General features: G+C 41.8%; 1 protein-coding gene and 4 non-coding genes across 5 annotated transcripts; all 5 read left to right on the top strand.

The window, feature by feature from the left end:
• The first annotated feature begins 67 nt into the window (after positions 1-67).
• On the top strand, positions 68-8,145 carry rpl17 (ribosomal protein L17). Its single transcript, XM_080207100.1, has 7 exons — positions 68-119; positions 1,249-1,298; positions 1,388-1,428; positions 3,013-3,147; positions 3,749-3,847; positions 7,166-7,357; positions 8,044-8,145. The coding sequence occupies exons 2-7, from the start codon at positions 1,259-1,261 to the stop codon at positions 8,089-8,091; spliced, it is 555 nt and encodes a 184-aa protein (XP_080063226.1). The 5' UTR covers positions 68-119; positions 1,249-1,258; the 3' UTR covers positions 8,092-8,145.
• LOC145351192 (small nucleolar RNA SNORD58) lies at positions 756-821 on the top strand. The gene has a single exon (XR_013888341.1). It is a non-coding gene; the product is annotated as a small nucleolar RNA SNORD58 (small nucleolar RNA).
• On the top strand, positions 3,423-3,488 carry LOC145351189 (small nucleolar RNA SNORD58). The gene has a single exon (XR_013888340.1). It is a non-coding gene; the product is annotated as a small nucleolar RNA SNORD58 (small nucleolar RNA).
• LOC145351175 (small nucleolar RNA SNORD58) lies at positions 4,029-4,093 on the top strand. Its single transcript, XR_013888337.1, has one exon. It is a non-coding gene; the product is annotated as a small nucleolar RNA SNORD58 (small nucleolar RNA).
• LOC145351183 (small nucleolar RNA SNORD58) lies at positions 7,736-7,807 on the top strand. Its single transcript, XR_013888338.1, has one exon. It is a non-coding gene; the product is annotated as a small nucleolar RNA SNORD58 (small nucleolar RNA).
• Positions 8,146-16,210: the final 8,065 nt, after the last annotated feature.

Here is a 16,210-nt window from a genome sequence, read left to right as displayed (position 1 = left end):
CCAGGATGGTGTAGTCTCGCGAGAGGCGGGTTGCCAGGATAGGGAAGTCTCGTGAGATGAGCCTTGTGGTTTGTGTTCCCGTGAGCCTTTGCTCTCTCTTTCCGTTCTGGCGGCCGGAGGTGAGTGTTAAGGATCGACGGCGCAGGGGCAAAGAGAGCTAAACAATCCGTTTGCAATCTCAGCCATCCGAACTTCAGATATCACATCTTCAGTATGAATAGTTTCACAATTCGATAAGCAGCTTTATCTGCCCGTAATTGCCCGTCGGGTCAGTTATTAAAATAAAAAAATGAAACGGGTTTAAAAGCTGCCAGCTCTGAGCTACAAAATGGCTGCCAGGACGGGCCTCGGGCGGAGGCTCAGTGAAGCGGCTTCATGTTCGAGTTCTGTCATTTTTGATTCTGAGTTTTTTTCCCTGTGGGTGCTGCTGGGTTTATGTTGACGATCCTGGACATCAGGCTGCAGTGGGACTTAAGCTGCCAGCTTTCCGCTTTGATCCAAACAGCATCTGAATGAATGGACTCGGTGGGGGCTGACAGGCATTTTCCATTCTTTATTATTTGTTTCAGCATTTATCTTGACGAATTGTGAATCGTCAGTTGCGAACTTCTTAAAATCTACTTTAGATATCCATCCAGATTGATTATGTTCTTGATTGCTGGTTCATTGAGTGGGGGACACTTTTTGGGCTGGATATATTAAATGTGTTTTCTTTCTACGAAAAGACAACCTTCAGATAAGACTTAACAATGTGGTGGCAATGATGACATTCTTAGGACGCCTTTGAAATGATCATGAAAATACTTACTATTCTGAGCTTCCACATCTTCACTCAAAGGGTGGTGAATCTCTGGAATTCTCTGCCCGTTGGGGTGGTGGAGGCTGCCTCACTAAATATTTTTAAGATGTGGGTTGATGGGTTTTTGATAAGCGAGGGGATTAAGGGTTATGGGGAGAGGGTGGGAATGTGGAACTGAGACACGACAGATCAGCCATGATCTTATTGAATGGTGGGGCAGGCTCGAAGGGCTGGATGGCCTACTCTTGCTCCTATTTCTTATGTTCTTATGTGAGTCGTTGTAGAATTATCAATCCCATCTGCTAAGACTTTACAAATTGGTGATGGTTATATGAGTAATTCAGAAGTATTGTGTAGGGCCTAGAAATCAGTCTTTTATATTAGAATTTTTAAAAATATTTCTAACCTGGTGTATTATTTAATGAACTTTGCTTTGCCTTACTTCCTAGCTCTCTGAAAATGGTCCGCTATTCATTAGATCCAGAGAACCCCACCAAATGTAAGTAGCTTTTTTTAAAGTCTTATCTAGTGTGTTATCTAGTGAAATGCCTGTCTGTAGTTGGTTTACCTTTTTTGTATTTTTCACAGCATGCAAGGCAAGGGGTTCCAACTTGCGAGTGCACTTCAAGGTAAGTTTTGATGCTATTTTGTGAAAGTTCTTTCTTAGTAAAGTAAAAGAAGATGTAATCAGAATGATATTGCCTTACAAAAAGTCAATGGCAAGACATTGGTAACTTTAATTTAGGGAAGGGTGGACTGGATTTTAAAACAAAATACTCTTTGTGGTTTGGTGTGTTCCATTGTCAGTGATCACAAAATCCTCCTTGTTTTCAAATCCCTCCAGAGCCCCTCCCAGCAGCTCCACCGTGGGTAGTTTTGTCTCTGGCTCCTGAAAGCCTAAACCATGGAGTTTCTTCCTAACCCCACTACCTCTGCCCTAAATTGAGACAATCCTTCAAACTTAGCCGAAAACTTGATCAGCGCCCTGAATGTTCCCTTTTGGTAGTAGAGTTTTACAGCACAAAATGAAGCTTTTCAGCCCATCATGCCTACTCTGGCCATCAAACACGTATCTCTTTTAATCCCATTTTCTGCACTTGGTCCATTACCTTCATCTAAATGTTTCATTAAGTGGCTCAGTGTCACATCTTTGCATTGTCATACTCCTGTGAAGTGCCTTGGGATGATTTGTTATGTATAAAGTCTATTCTATGTTTTATGTAGTGTTTTGTAATGTTATAATGCTGTACAGACCAGGAAGACTCTTCATTCATTGCTGAAGTAACTTGGTGATGCATCCTGCTGGCTTGCTTACTATATAGTACATCTAACCTCAAGATCTTTGAATTTCATTGAGGCAGTAGATGGGTCCTTGGCAAGCAATGGGTGAAAGATTATTGGGGGTAAGCAGGAAGTTGTTTAAATTAGATCAACCTCTTTCTCCTAATTCATGTGTTGAGTTGAAGTCCCACTGTGGTGAAATTGAATTCAATGCATCTGATAATTTGTTGGCTGGCAACAAACAGTACAGTAAAAAAACTAGAATTTTAAAATAGGATACAATCATCTCTAGCTTTCACCTTGCCCTCTCTTAACAGTAATTCAGGGAGGGGGTGTTCTAGCCTCATCAGCAACACTCGGATTCCATGAAAGAATAAAATTGTTTTTTTGTGATGTAACAAATTTTACTGTCCTCAAGGAATTGACCTTTTTGCCGTTAATCATTCTGGCCTACTTCACATCAAATGACCAAGTGGTTAGCACTGCTGCCTCACGGCATGAGAACTAGGAGCAGGAGTAGGTCATCATGGGCCTGGGTTCAATTCCCGGCTTGGGTCCCTGTCCGTGGACTCTGCATGTTCTCACTGTGTCTGCGTGGGTTTCCTCCACCATTCCAAAAGGCCTGCTGGTTGGGTGCATTGGCCATGTTAAATTTTCCCTCGGTGTATCAGAACAGGTGCCATAGCGTGACAACTCGGGGATTTTCACAGTAACTTCATTGCGGTGTTAATGTAAGCTGCCTCGTGACACATTAATATATAAACTTATACAATTTAAGCTTATAGTGTCCTTTGGGCAACAGGAGTGGACAATAAATAGTGCTTTGCTGTATCATGGACACCTTTTGGGGTGTCTGTGAAAAATGCTTAAAGGTCCTGACTCTGACTGTATGTAACTAGTTTAATCTGTAACCGGAAATATTCTGTTCCTAGAATACTCGTGAGACTGCCCAGACCATCAAAGGCATGCACATCCGCAAAGCAACCAAATTCCTGAAGGATGTTGTGATCAAGAGGCAGTGTGTCCCTTTCCGCCGATACAATGGTGGAGTTGGCAGGTGTGCACAAGTGAGTTTGAAGCTTGTGAAAGTGAATCATGCAAATGATAAAGTTGGCTTTTGTAATAGCCTGTAATGGGCTGTTTTAAACATAAATGTTCCTAATTTCTGCATTAATTTTCTGCCTCTGTAGGATGTAAATTTCAGTAAGCTTGTATCACATGTAGGTTTACTGAAAATTGCATTGATTAAAAATTGAATTGATCTCCCTGTATTTTAATTTGTCAGGGACCGGGAAATCTTGCTTAAAACAGTGCTTTATACTTCTGACTTCCCAGAATGTGGTTGCAATGATGATCAACTTAGGACACCTTTGGAATAATCATGAAAACAATTAAACATCTGAGTTTCCACATTTTCAGCTTTATAGGAGAATTAAAGTAATCTATTATTTTCTTCATGTTTCTTGGGAGTACAGGGTTGTTGAAGAATGTCATGTAGTTGAGTTTTCCTTTGAAGTAGTTGCTCATTTTTAGGTTGAGAACAGTGCTACATAGTTACCAATTGTGATTCAATTTGGATATTCTGTTTTTCCCCCCATCAAGAGCTGATATACTCTTACATTTGTTTGAGGTATGATATGTGAAATAATGTTTGCTTTTGTTGTAAAGGCTAAGGCCTGGCGATGGACACAAGGTCGGTGGCCTAAAAAGAGCGCAGAGTTTTTGCTGCACATGCTGAAGAATGCAGAGAGTAATGCTGAACTCAAGGTACGTGGCACTGGTCAAAGTATCTTTTTTTAAAATTGCATTTATAATCACTACTGGAACTTTAGAAGGAATAAGTTGTGTTATGGCAGTGTAATTGAACGTAGAGTTCTGGAATTATTGAGTGCAATCAGCTGGAGTTTTGGATCTTTATTTCAATGTGACATATTGAAATGTGTTGTGGTTACGATGATGATCATCTTAGGACACCTTTGGATTGTACATGAAAATAATATTATTTTGAGTGACCACACCTTTATTTTTATGTCTTGAATCAGCCTCACTTTTTCATTGTTGCATAATAGACTGGAGTTCTATGAGGATGTGTCTAGGGCAGTGGATAGAGGAGAGCCGGTGGATGTGGTCTTTCTGGATTTTCAGAAGGCGTTTGACAAGGTACCTCACAAGAGGTTATTGCAGAAGGTCAGGGGACATGGAGTTGGGGGTAGGGTGTTAGCGTGGATAGAGGATTGGTTGTCAAATAGGAGGCAGAGAGTGGGGGTCAATGGGTGCTATTCGGATTGGCGGTTGGTGACTAGTGGGGTGCCCCAGGGGTCGGTGCTGGGGCCTCAGCTATTTACCATTTATATAGATGATCTGGAGGAGGGAACCGAGTGCAGGGTGTCAAAATTTGCTGATGACACCAAGATTGGGGGAAAGGCAAATTGTGCGGAGGGTGTGGAGAGTCTGCAGAAGGATCTAGATAGGCTGGGTGAATGGGCCAGGAAATGGCAAATGGAATTTAATGTTGGCAAGTGTGAGGTGGTCCACTTTGGTAGGAAGAATGGTAGGAAGGACTATTACTTACGTGGCGAAAAACTGCAGCAGGCGACGGTGCAGAGGGACCTTGGGGTCCTTGTGCATGAGTCGCAAAAACCCAGCTTGCAGGTGGTCAGGAAGGCGAATGGGATGCTGGCCTTCATAGCGAGGGGGATTGAATATAAAAGTAGGGAGGTCTTGCTGCAGCTGTATAGGGCATTGGTGAGGCCACAGCTGGAGTACTGTGTGCAGTTTTGGGCGCCGCATCTGCGCAAGGATATTTTGGCCCTGGAGGGAGTGCAGAGGAGGTTTACTAGGCTGATACCGGAGTTGAGGGGATTGAGCTATGAGGAGAGGCTGAATAAACTAGGCTTGTACTCGTTAGAGTTTAGAAGAATGAGGGGAGATCTCATTGAGACGTATAAGATGATGAATGGGATGGATAGGATAGAGGTGGAGAGACTCTTCCCGCTCAGAAAGGACAGTAGGACTAGGGGGCACAGCCTCAAGATGGGGGGGGGGGGGTTTAGAACGGAGTTGAGGAGGAACTTCTTCACTCAAAGGGTGGTGAATCTCTGGAATTCTCTGCCCGTTGAAGTGGTGGAGGCTGCCTCGCTAAATATTTTTAAGAAGCGGGTTGATGGGTTCTTGATAAGAGAGGGGATTAAGGGTTATGGGGAGAGGGCGGGAAAGTGGAACTGAGCCACGACAGATCAGCCATGATCTTATTGAATGGCGGGGCAGGCTCGAAGGGCTAGATGGCCTACTCCTGCTCCTATTTCTTATGTTCTTATATACAGTTTTATCTCATGTCTTAAATGCATTTTTAGTGTCATTGGCATGTCAGGCATTCATTAATGTCCTGGGAAAGTACAATGGGGCCTTGGCTGTAGTTTATTATGTAGTATGCTACATCAGTAGTGTGCACTGCAGCCAAAGTGCATCTGTCATGGAACGGGTATATGTTCAGGCAAGTGAATAATGTGCTGAGAAAGTACTGTGCTTTCTCCTAGTGTTGAGGTTCTTGAATGTTACTGCAGCTGCAGACATCCACCAAATCTTGCTGCTGTGTGATGTCAGTTTAAAAACACGATAATGTGGATTGTAATTTTTGCCCTATTTGGGAAAAGCTGTTGTACAAACCTTATCCTTGTCACTAGTTTCTATTATGTAATGAAAGTAAAATAAAGTGAGGGTTTGTATTTCAACATCTGCATCAGGCCAGATCAAGGAATTGGAAAATTGTCATGGCACGAGAGGACATTGTGCTCATTTTGTCCGCACCGGCTTTGAGTGGGAGTCTGTCCAGGTCCTAGTGATTTTAAAAACCTTCAAATCTGTCTGCCTTTCTCCCAAGGAGAACAGTCTTAACTTCTCCAGTCTAGCTTTGTAACCAAAGTGCCTCATCTCTGGAATCATAAGTGCAGAAGGTCGTCATTCGGCCCATCAAGTCTGCACTAAATACAGTCTCATCCAGGCCCTATCCCCGTAACCCCATGCTTTCTTGTGAATCTTTTCTGTGCCCTATTTTTCAGGAGGGTGGTGCCCAGAGGTGAATGCAGTACTTCTAGCTGAGGCAAAACTAGTGACTGATATTCTGGACTTTATTAATAGTGGTGGAGAACACCAGAGTAAGGAAGCTGTGAGCTTTATTAAGTGCCCTCTCAGCCTATCCTGTCACCTTTCTTTACATAGGCACACAGGTGCTTCTGCACCTCTTCTGGAGTTGTGCCCTTTGTTTTAAATATTCTAAGATTGCCCTTCCTACCAAAACAAATTACTTCACTGCATTGAACTTCATCTGCCACTTCCGTCCAACCCAACAACTGTCTGTCTTGTGAAGTTGTGTGCTTCATAACACAACTTATTCCTTCTAAAGTTCCAGTAGTGATTATAAATGCAATTTTAAAAAAAGATACTTAGTTCATAATGCTTCCAAGTTTTGTATCATTTGCAAACTTTGAAATTGGGCCGTGTACACTGAAGTTTTTAACTGTATGTGTATGAGAAAAGGCAAGAGACAATGCTAACCCCTGGGGAATTCCACTACAGACTTTTCTCTGGCACAAAAAAACACACTATTCCTGTCATCCAGCTAAATCTGTGCCCATCTTACTACTGTCCCTTTCATTCCATAAGCTATAACTGTTCACGAGTCTGTATGAGGCGCTAGTAAACGTTTTTTTGTAAGTTCCTTTAATCAGTAATCAAAACCAGGAAGTAAACTTCCTAATAGAGAAATGCAACTAGGCACATTTACATTAATTTATCTAAAAATACATGCACATGTCTCCCCACACCTCGATACACAAACTAAAATAGAGGCTGATCGTTTAAGCTGGACAGTAGCTGACTGTGTTGTGATGTTTATCATGTGTTTATTTATAGTATGACATTGATGCAGTACCAATATGGTAGATACTCTTAACAATGCAATTGTTGAAGATTTATGAATTAGAAGCAATTGAGCAAGAGACTATTTTAGATCACTGGAATGTTCACATTGGGTGTGGGTAAAAATGTTGTTGTATTTATTTTAAGTATTTACTCTTTTACTTTAAGGGTCTGGATGTGGATTCCTTGGTGATTGAGCACATTCAAGTGAACAAGGCACCCAAGATGCGTCGGCGCACCTACCGTGCCCATGGTCGTATCAACCCATACATGAGCTCACCGTGTCACATTGAGATGATCCTCACTGAGAAGGAGCAGATTGTTCCAAAACCAGAGGAGGAGGTTGTTCAGAAGAAAAAGGTGATTTCTTATTTCCTCTTAGTGATTTGAGGTGTCAAATGACTGGGTCCTTTTTAAGTATTTGCATTCTATCATCCTCCGAATTCGCATCAAAAATAAAAAGGTAAGGCACTGCAGGTGCCGATGATCTGAATTAACAAAATGCTGGAAATACTCTGCAGGTCATAACATCTGTAGAGATTTCAGATCAATGAGCTTTCATCTGAAGTACTGAATAATTCCAACAGAATTCGCATCAAAATTGCTTGTATTTTTAAACTAGTATGAAGATTTTGAATTTTACCTAGCAGCCTTCAAATACCATCTGATGGTTCCAAGTTAGATGCTCATTCAGCGTAATGGTACAATATCCCATATTGCAGTTGGTGAAATGTGTGGTTGCAATGATGACGAACTTAGGACACCTTTGGATATTAACCATGAAAACAAACCAATTATAAACTGAGCGACTACACTCACTCCACTTCCTACTCAGTACAGTTTTTCACTTGGTAAATTTAGCATCATGGTGTTCAGTGTACATCCCAAATGGGTTGCTTCAGAGTGAAATGAGCACTTTTGTGTTACCAACTTTATTTGGGATAATTTATAAGTCCTTGTGTTGGTTTGCCTTGAGTAGCTTAGTGATTTTTTTTTTTAATTTGCCATGGTGACACAGCAGTGATGAAATCCATTTTCTTTTTTAGGTTTCCCAGAAGAAGCTGAAGAAGCAAAAGCTTATGGCACGGGATTAAATCTTCGTTATCTTACAGGAACTTCTGTACATACAATAAACTATTTGAAAACCCTGTTGGAACTTGACTGGTTTTTGTTCAGTCCTTATTGACTGCCTTGTGAAACACATTTCCAGTCTGTCCCTGGCACCAGAGATAGCAGGGAAGGAATTCTATTTGAAAGTTCGAAGGCTTCCAGAAAGGTGAATGCTAATATTTTATTTCAGTGGGATATAGGCCCAGGCTGCAAACAGTACATACAATGTGGAATGGAAAGAAATATGCTGAAAACATTCTGCAAGAGTCCGGTCCAGTTTGAGACCACAACTTGATTTCTCCCCAAAGATGCTTCAGGACCTGCTGGATACAATATACAATCCAGTTTTTAAGTAATGGGACATGGTTGTGTTAGCTGGACCCAGCATTAATTTCCCTTAAACTGGGTGGCCATTTAAAAATCAACCAGATTGCTATGGATTTGGAGTCACAGACCAGGTGACGGTGGCAGATTTCCTTCCCTAAAGGACATAAGCAAATTGGATGGGTTTCATGGTCGTCATTGGAGTTTTAAATTCTTGCTTTTATTGAAATTTTACCATGTGCCAGGGCGTTTGAACCTGGGTTCCAGAGCATTACCCTGAAATAGTAATCCAGTGACAATATCACTGCATTGCCTCCTCTGATGGCCTCCAAAGCATTTGAATTTCACTACAGATGACACAATAAGTGTTATACTTAATTATAACAATTATATGGGTTTTTGTCACAAAAAAATGTTCTGGCCGCTAATTTTCAGACCTTTTGCCACTTAAATGCCGTGTATAGTGGTTGAAAATATATTTAAAGAAGCATTAGCATAAGTTTATAGTTTATTAATGTCACAAGAGGGCTTACGTTAACACCAATAAATACTCCCCTAGTGGCCAGATTCTGGTGCCTGTTGTTAGACCGCCAATGCATCTAACCAGCACGTCTTTCAGACTGGGAGGAAACCCATGTGACACGGGGAGAACATAAGCTTTACACACACTACCTTGGCATATTTTTATGACAGTAAAGGAGCTATATAAATGTAGACACAGTCATGCAGCTACCTGAGATCCATTACAAAGGTCATGCACACATTACAACATTAGCGTAGCTGCATTAGATTCTTCCTGTGTTCAAAGAAAATCAGATTAAAATGTCACTCCAATGTTAGGAATTTGTTTCTAAGTTGAAATATAGATAAGTCTGATCTGTGCACTAGAAAAAAAGGGTGGTTGGAAATGGGCATTCTCCCCCATGTGGACACCAGCCCACCCACAGGCTACCTTCGAGTGATTTGACCTACAAGCAACAGTGATTTGACCTACAACCACTGTCATGAACGAGTAGTTAAATAGAGCAATTGGTGTGAGCATCAAAAGGCCAGTTATCCATCCAGCTTTGAAGTAGTTTGCTATCTGTACATGAATTGTAGAATGGTTACAGCAGAGGAGGCCATTCAAAGCTTGCAAAGAATTTTCTCCTCACATTAAAGGTTAGTCATGGCACAAATCAAGTCTGGTCTCCTGGACTGCATAGATTTAGTACAGTATACCTATTGCCACAACAGGTCCACAGCAGATATCTCCCTAGCCCTACAATCCACCCTGGAACACGTGAATTACAAGGGTACTTGTCACTCCCTATTTATTGACAGATTCAGAAAACCAGGATATACAAGTAATTTGGCTAGAGAAGAAGAATGATGAAAGCAAGTAATCACACGGTAGGACATGATATCAAAGAAGCTTGTCAAAAAAGTAGTGATTATCATGGGGTATTATAAAATACATCTAGACTGGAAAAAGTCAGATGGGAAAAGGTTGCGTAGATCACAAATTTGAAGACTGGTTCAGTACAAGTTCTTAATCAGCACATTCTGGCACCTAAAAGGACATGCTATACTACAGCCTTCAACACATTATTCTCAGCAAAACATATCTCCAAATTCCATGGTTCAGCTCCACCCTCTGCGACTGGATCCTCAACTTTCTAACCCACAGACCACAATCCATAATGATAGGTAAAAACACCTTCATGAATATCCCCAACTCTGATGCCCTGTTATGGTTGTGTCCTCAGCCCTTTACTCAACTCCATAAGTACTTATGACTGCATAACCAAATTCCACTCCGACTCTACCTTCCAAATTTGCTGATGACACACTAGTGGGTCGGATCTCAAACAACGAAGTGATGGAGTACAGGAAAGAAATAGAGAATCTGGTGCAACGTCAATAATCTCTCAATGTCAACAAAATTTTGTCATCAACTTCAGGAAACATAGTGGAGGATATGGTCCTATCTACGTCAATGGAGATGAAGTGGACATGGTCGACAGTTTCATATTTTTAGGTGTTCAGATCACCAACAACCTGTCCTGATCCGTCAACACCGATGCTATAGCAAAGATCGCACCAACGACTGCTTTCTCAGGAGGTTAAGGAAATTTAGTATGTTCATTAAGACTCTGACCAAATTTTGCAGCTGCACCATAGAAAGCATCCTTTCTGGACGTATCATAGTTCATTGTGGTTCCTGCTCTGCCCAAGGGTTGTGAATGTAGCCCAGTCCATCACGCAAACCAGCCTCCCACTTACTTACTGCTTGTGCACTTCCTGCTGCCTCAGGAAAGCAGCCTGCATAATTAAGGACCCCATGTAACCTGAGCGTACTCTCCTTTACCTTCTTCCATTGGGAAAAAGATACAATGTCTGAAAACACATAACAACCAACTCAAGAACAGCTTCTTCCCTGCTGCCATCAGATTTTTGAATGGTTCTATTGTATATTAAGCTGATCTTTCTCTTCACCCTATCTGTAACAGCAACAATATATTCTGCACCTTAAGCTTTCCTTCTCCAATGCAGTCTATGAACAGTATGCTTTGTAAGTACAGCACACAAGTATGACAATTATAAATCGTCAAATAACTACATAACTGCAGTCCCTCAACCCTGAAATTAATCTCAAATCATCACTTGCAGCCTCTTCTAAGCCTATTTTAAGGATTGATCATAATTGCTGGCCTTTATACTCTGCTTCTATTTACAAAATCCAAGATCTTCTCTTTTTCTAGCCAATTTCTCAACCTCTCATGTCACCTTAAATGATAGGGGATTTTCATAGTAGGTTCATTACGGTGTGAATGTAAGCATACTTCTGACTAATAAATGAACTTCATTTACTTTGTGCACCCCCACCCCAGAATGTCAGTTCCTGCAGTCCTTTAAAACTGTACCTCTTTCAATATTGCCTGTTGATCTTTCTATCAAAACGTATCACTTCACAATTTTCTGTTTTAAATTTCTTCCATGTCTGCCCATTTCACTACCCTATCTTTGTCCTCTTGAAGTTTATCACAATTCTCACAGTACTTGCAAGTATTGTGTCTTCTACAAATTTTGAAATAAATGTCCTGTACACAAGTCTGGATGGTCTTTCGGTTCAATGGGTGGCGTTCCAGCTTCTGAGCCAGAAGTTCCAGGTTCAAGTCCCACTCCAGGACTTGATGGCCAAGGAAAGTGCATTCATGACAGATTAAACTATCAGCTGTAAAATCCTTCCAATATACACAATAGCCAGCAGTAAGAGCAAGAGACATTCCAGGTCACTCAAACAATGGAAACATTGCAGCCTCTATTATAACAACTCATACATATGGATGACAACATGCATGTTCCCACAGCGATTTAGATTCACTGAATAAACTTAACACCGCCACCACACCCAAATCTGGATCATTTTTATATTTATATATCGAGAAACAGTAGTTCTTGAAGAATCCTACTTTATATCTTCTTCACAGTGTTCAAAAAACAACAATTCACCATTCCTGTTACTTAATCAACTTCATATCGATAATGCCATTGTTTCTTTAATTCTATGGGCTACAACTTTTCTGCAAAGCCTTTTTTGTGTCCCTTTATCAAATATTTTTTAGAAGTTCATGTACTCCTCATTACCCCAGCAACCTTTTCTGTTACCTCATCAAAAAACCCAGTCAAATCAAGTTAAACATTTTGCCTTTGTCACGGTCAAGATGTGATGGAAAAACATATTTATATTTCACAGAATCCCGCCAGTGTAGAAGGAGCTTATTCAGCCCATTGAGTCTGTACTGACCACAATCCCACCTAGCCCTGTTCCTGTAACTCCACATTTTTACCCTGTAAATCCCCTGACAATAGCATCAATTTAGCACGACTCATCAATCTAACCCGGGCTTTGGGAGGAAACTGGAACACCCGGAGGAACTCCATGCAGATATGGGGCAAATGTGCAAACTCCACACAGTGACCCAAAGATCTCTCATCAGTGGCACCATGTACATAAGGACATAAGAAACAGGAGCAAGAGTAGGCCATCTAGCCCTTAAATAAGATCATGGCTGATCTGAAGTGGATCAGTTCCTCTTTCCCACTTTCTCTCCATGACCCTTAATTCCCCTGTCTATCAAAAACCTATCTACCCGTGACTTAAATATATTTAGCGAGGTAGCCTCCATCACTTCAATGGGCAGAGAATTCCAGAGGTTCACCACCCTTTGAGTGAAGAAGTTCCTCCTCAACTCTGATCTAAACTGCTCCCCCCCCCACCCCCACTTATCTTGAGGTTGTGCCCTCTAGTCCTGCTATCCTTTCTAAGCGGGAAGAATCTCTCTACCTCTACCCTATCCATCCCCTTCATTATCTTATACATCTCTATAAGATCCCCCCTCATCCTTCTAAACCCCAACGAATACAGACCTAGTCTATTTAGTCTCTCTTCATAGTCCAACCCCCTCATCTCCGGTATCAGCCTAGTGAACCTCCTCTGCACTCCCTCCAAGGCCAATATATCCTTGCGCAAGTGCGGCGACCAAAACTGCATACAGTACTCCAGCTGCAGCCTCACCAGTACCCTGTACAGTTGCAGCAAGATCTCCCTATTTTTATATTCTATCCCCCTCGCTATAAAGGCCAGCATTCCATTCGCCTTCTTGATCACCTGCTGCACCTGCAGACTGGGTTTTTGCGACTCATGCACAAGGACCCCCAGGTCCCTCTGCACCGTAGCATGCTGCAGCTTTTCGCCTTTTAAATAATAATCCCTCCTACTATTATTTCTGCCAAAGTGGATAACCTCACACTTGCTAACATTATACTCCATCTGCCAGGTCCTCGCCCACTGGCTCAGCCTATCCAGATCCCTCTGCAGACTTTCCACACCCTCCATGCAATTTGCTTTTCCACTCATCTTCATGTCATCAGCAAATTTCGTCACCCTACACTCAGCCCCCTCTTCCAGATCATCTATATAAATGGTAAATAGTTGAGGCCCCAGCACCGATCCCTGTGGCACTCCACTAGTCACCAACCGCCAACCAGAATAGCACCCATTGATACCAACTCTCTGCTTCCTATTAGACAGCCAATCCTCTATCCACGCTAACCCCCAACTCTGTGCACCCTAACCTTCTGTAGCAACCTTTTGTGAGGCACCTTATCAAATGCCTTTTGGAAATCTAAAAACACCACATCCACCAGTTCCCCTCTGTCTACCGCACTAGTCACATCCTCATAGAAATCCAATAAATTCTTCAAACACAACTTCCCCTTAACGAATTCATGCTGCGTCTGCTCGATCAAACCATTCTTCTCAAGGTGCCTCGCTATTTCTTCTTTGATGACAGATTCTAGCATTTTTCCAACTACAGACGTTAAACTAACCAGCCTATAATTCCCTGCCTTTTGCCTGCTACCTTTTTTAAACAGCGGCATAACATTAGCCGTTTTCCAATCTTCCGACACTTCCCCGGAGTCCAGCGAATTTTGATAAATAATTACTAAGGCATCCATTATCACCTCCACCATTTCTTTCAGAACCCTGGGATGCATTCCATCCGGTCCTGGGGACTTGTCCACCTTCAGTCCCATTAGTCTGTCAAGCACTACCTCTCTAGTGACAGTAATCGCATTTAGGCCCTCCTACCTTCCTTTTATCTTTAATATCCGGCAAACTATTCGTGTTCTCCTCTGTGAAGACCGAGGCAGAAAACTTATTTAAAGCCTCAGCCATTTCCTCATCGCCCACCGCTAAATCCCCCCTCTCATCCTCCAAGGGTCCAACATTCACTCTAGCCAGCCTCCTCCTCTTTATATATTTGTAAAAACTTTTAATGTCATTTTTTATATTTAGTGCTAGTTTAGCTTCATAGTCTATCTTTCCTTTCTTTATCACCTTCTTAGTCATTCTTTGTTGATTTTTAAATCTTTCCCAATCTTCTAATCGCCCACTATTTTTAGCCACTCTGAATGCATCTGCTTTTAATTTAATACTCTCCTTTATTTCCTTCGATAACCACAGCTGGTTATCCCTCCTCCTACAGTCCTGCTGTAGCTCTTTGTGCACGACAGTGGCCAAACCCAGTAACTGTCAGTTTGTATACCAAACCAAGTGAGAGTAACATGTGGACTGGTGTTCACATGAGAGGGAACTCTTTCTCAAGTGCACAAATAAAGCTGCCTTAATGGATGTAGCAGAGGAAGCAGTATTCCTATTCTGATATTGAAAGCATCACAGCACAGCTCTGTGGGCAGCTGTAAAATTCATCTGCATGGGTGCAGAAGGTGCTGCAATTGACCACATCAGTGACCACCTTGACTTGTCCAGCCATCGAGAACAGATGGGCAAGATCGAGAGATTGGGACTGGCCAATCCATCTCCACTCAACTCATGCAAATATTTCTTGCGTATACACTTAGCAACTCCTCACACGTAGCCAGTTATTTCCCAAAATATATTCCTTTAGTATTCACCCACATGCTACAATAAATTGCTAGTGAGACAAAAATAAGAAATGGGAATTCTCCTTCGCTTTCTAAAACATGGATCCCGAAACAGCTCCTGATCCCTGTTCTGGTTGATGGGCACTTATCACAATACAGTACCAACATGCTGCTTTATGCAAAAGCCGCCTAGCAGAGGAGAGCCAGCCAACAGAGCCATCAGCAGGCAAGACATTCTTCTAAATAGGCAAGCTAAAAGAGTGACAGGCAAGAGGTAGGCATTGGCTGACAATGTCAAGTCTGACATTGCAAAAGTCTAGATACTTTCCCTAGGGGCATAAACAATCACCTAATGACTCTACATTTACCTCATGTGAAAAGATATGAGACCATCATCAGTGCATGAGCTCCAATAGTGACTAGTTCTGAAGACATCAAGGACAAATTCTATGAAGATCTGAACAAAATTATTGCAAAAACACCTTCATTTTAATGGGTGACTTCAGTACAACGTTAGGAGTTTATGAGGCTTGGGGTGGGAAGGTGTGGGGAAACGCAACAGCAGTGGCATGCTGTTCCTGAGTCTTTGCACCTGTTGAAATATATCAATCACCGACACCATCTTCAAACAGAAGGCAAAGTACAAAACACTTTCTTGCACTTGAGATCTAAACTGGCATCAGACTGATCAGGCTTACCATCACCTGGCAGAGTAGCATAAAATGTTATGATCCCCAGGGTTATTAGGGAGCAGAATGTGCTATGGACCACAGGATGCTACACTCCAAGATAAAATTTACCATTTCATCAAAAATAAGACCAACGTGCACTAGATCCTCAAGAAAGCCAGATATATGGACACTGGCATTCAGAGTGCTGAAAGCAGTTCAGGCTTCAACTTGAGGAATGGCTGTCCTCTGAGAAAAACCCAGGTGACGGTGTTAGTGATTAGCTTTCAAATCAACAGTTTGAGAAACTGCCGATGATGTCCTGGGAACATAGAAAAAAAAACTACTGAAATTGGTTTGCTAAAAGCAATGATCTAATTAAGGAACAGGAGGAAAATCCATTGTTTGGATCATAGCTGGGAAACAAAGAAATATCTGCTGCTAAGAAACCACATCAGAAACATTGGACTAAGTGCTTTAGGCCTGTGCTTAATAGGCCATCCACTGTAAATGTTTAATGATCTTCACCCTGTGGCAAATACAAGAGAAATGCTGCAAACAGATGGGAATCTATCGTGCCTTTGTTGACCTGACAATGGTAAATAGAGAGGCTTTGTGGAAAGTCTTAGCCAATCTCCTGAAACAGCTGTAATCTAATACAGTAGTAAATTTCATC

The sequence above is a fragment of the Carcharhinus amblyrhynchos genome, chromosome 1 (genome assembly GCF_965287045.1).
Source record: "Carcharhinus amblyrhynchos chromosome 1, sCarAmb.v2.hapA, whole genome shotgun sequence".
Taxonomy (NCBI): Eukaryota; Metazoa; Chordata; class Chondrichthyes; order Carcharhiniformes; family Carcharhinidae; genus Carcharhinus; species Carcharhinus amblyrhynchos.
The sequence above is the reverse complement of the archived record's forward strand: the minus strand, read 5'-3'. Positions and strand labels throughout refer to the sequence as shown.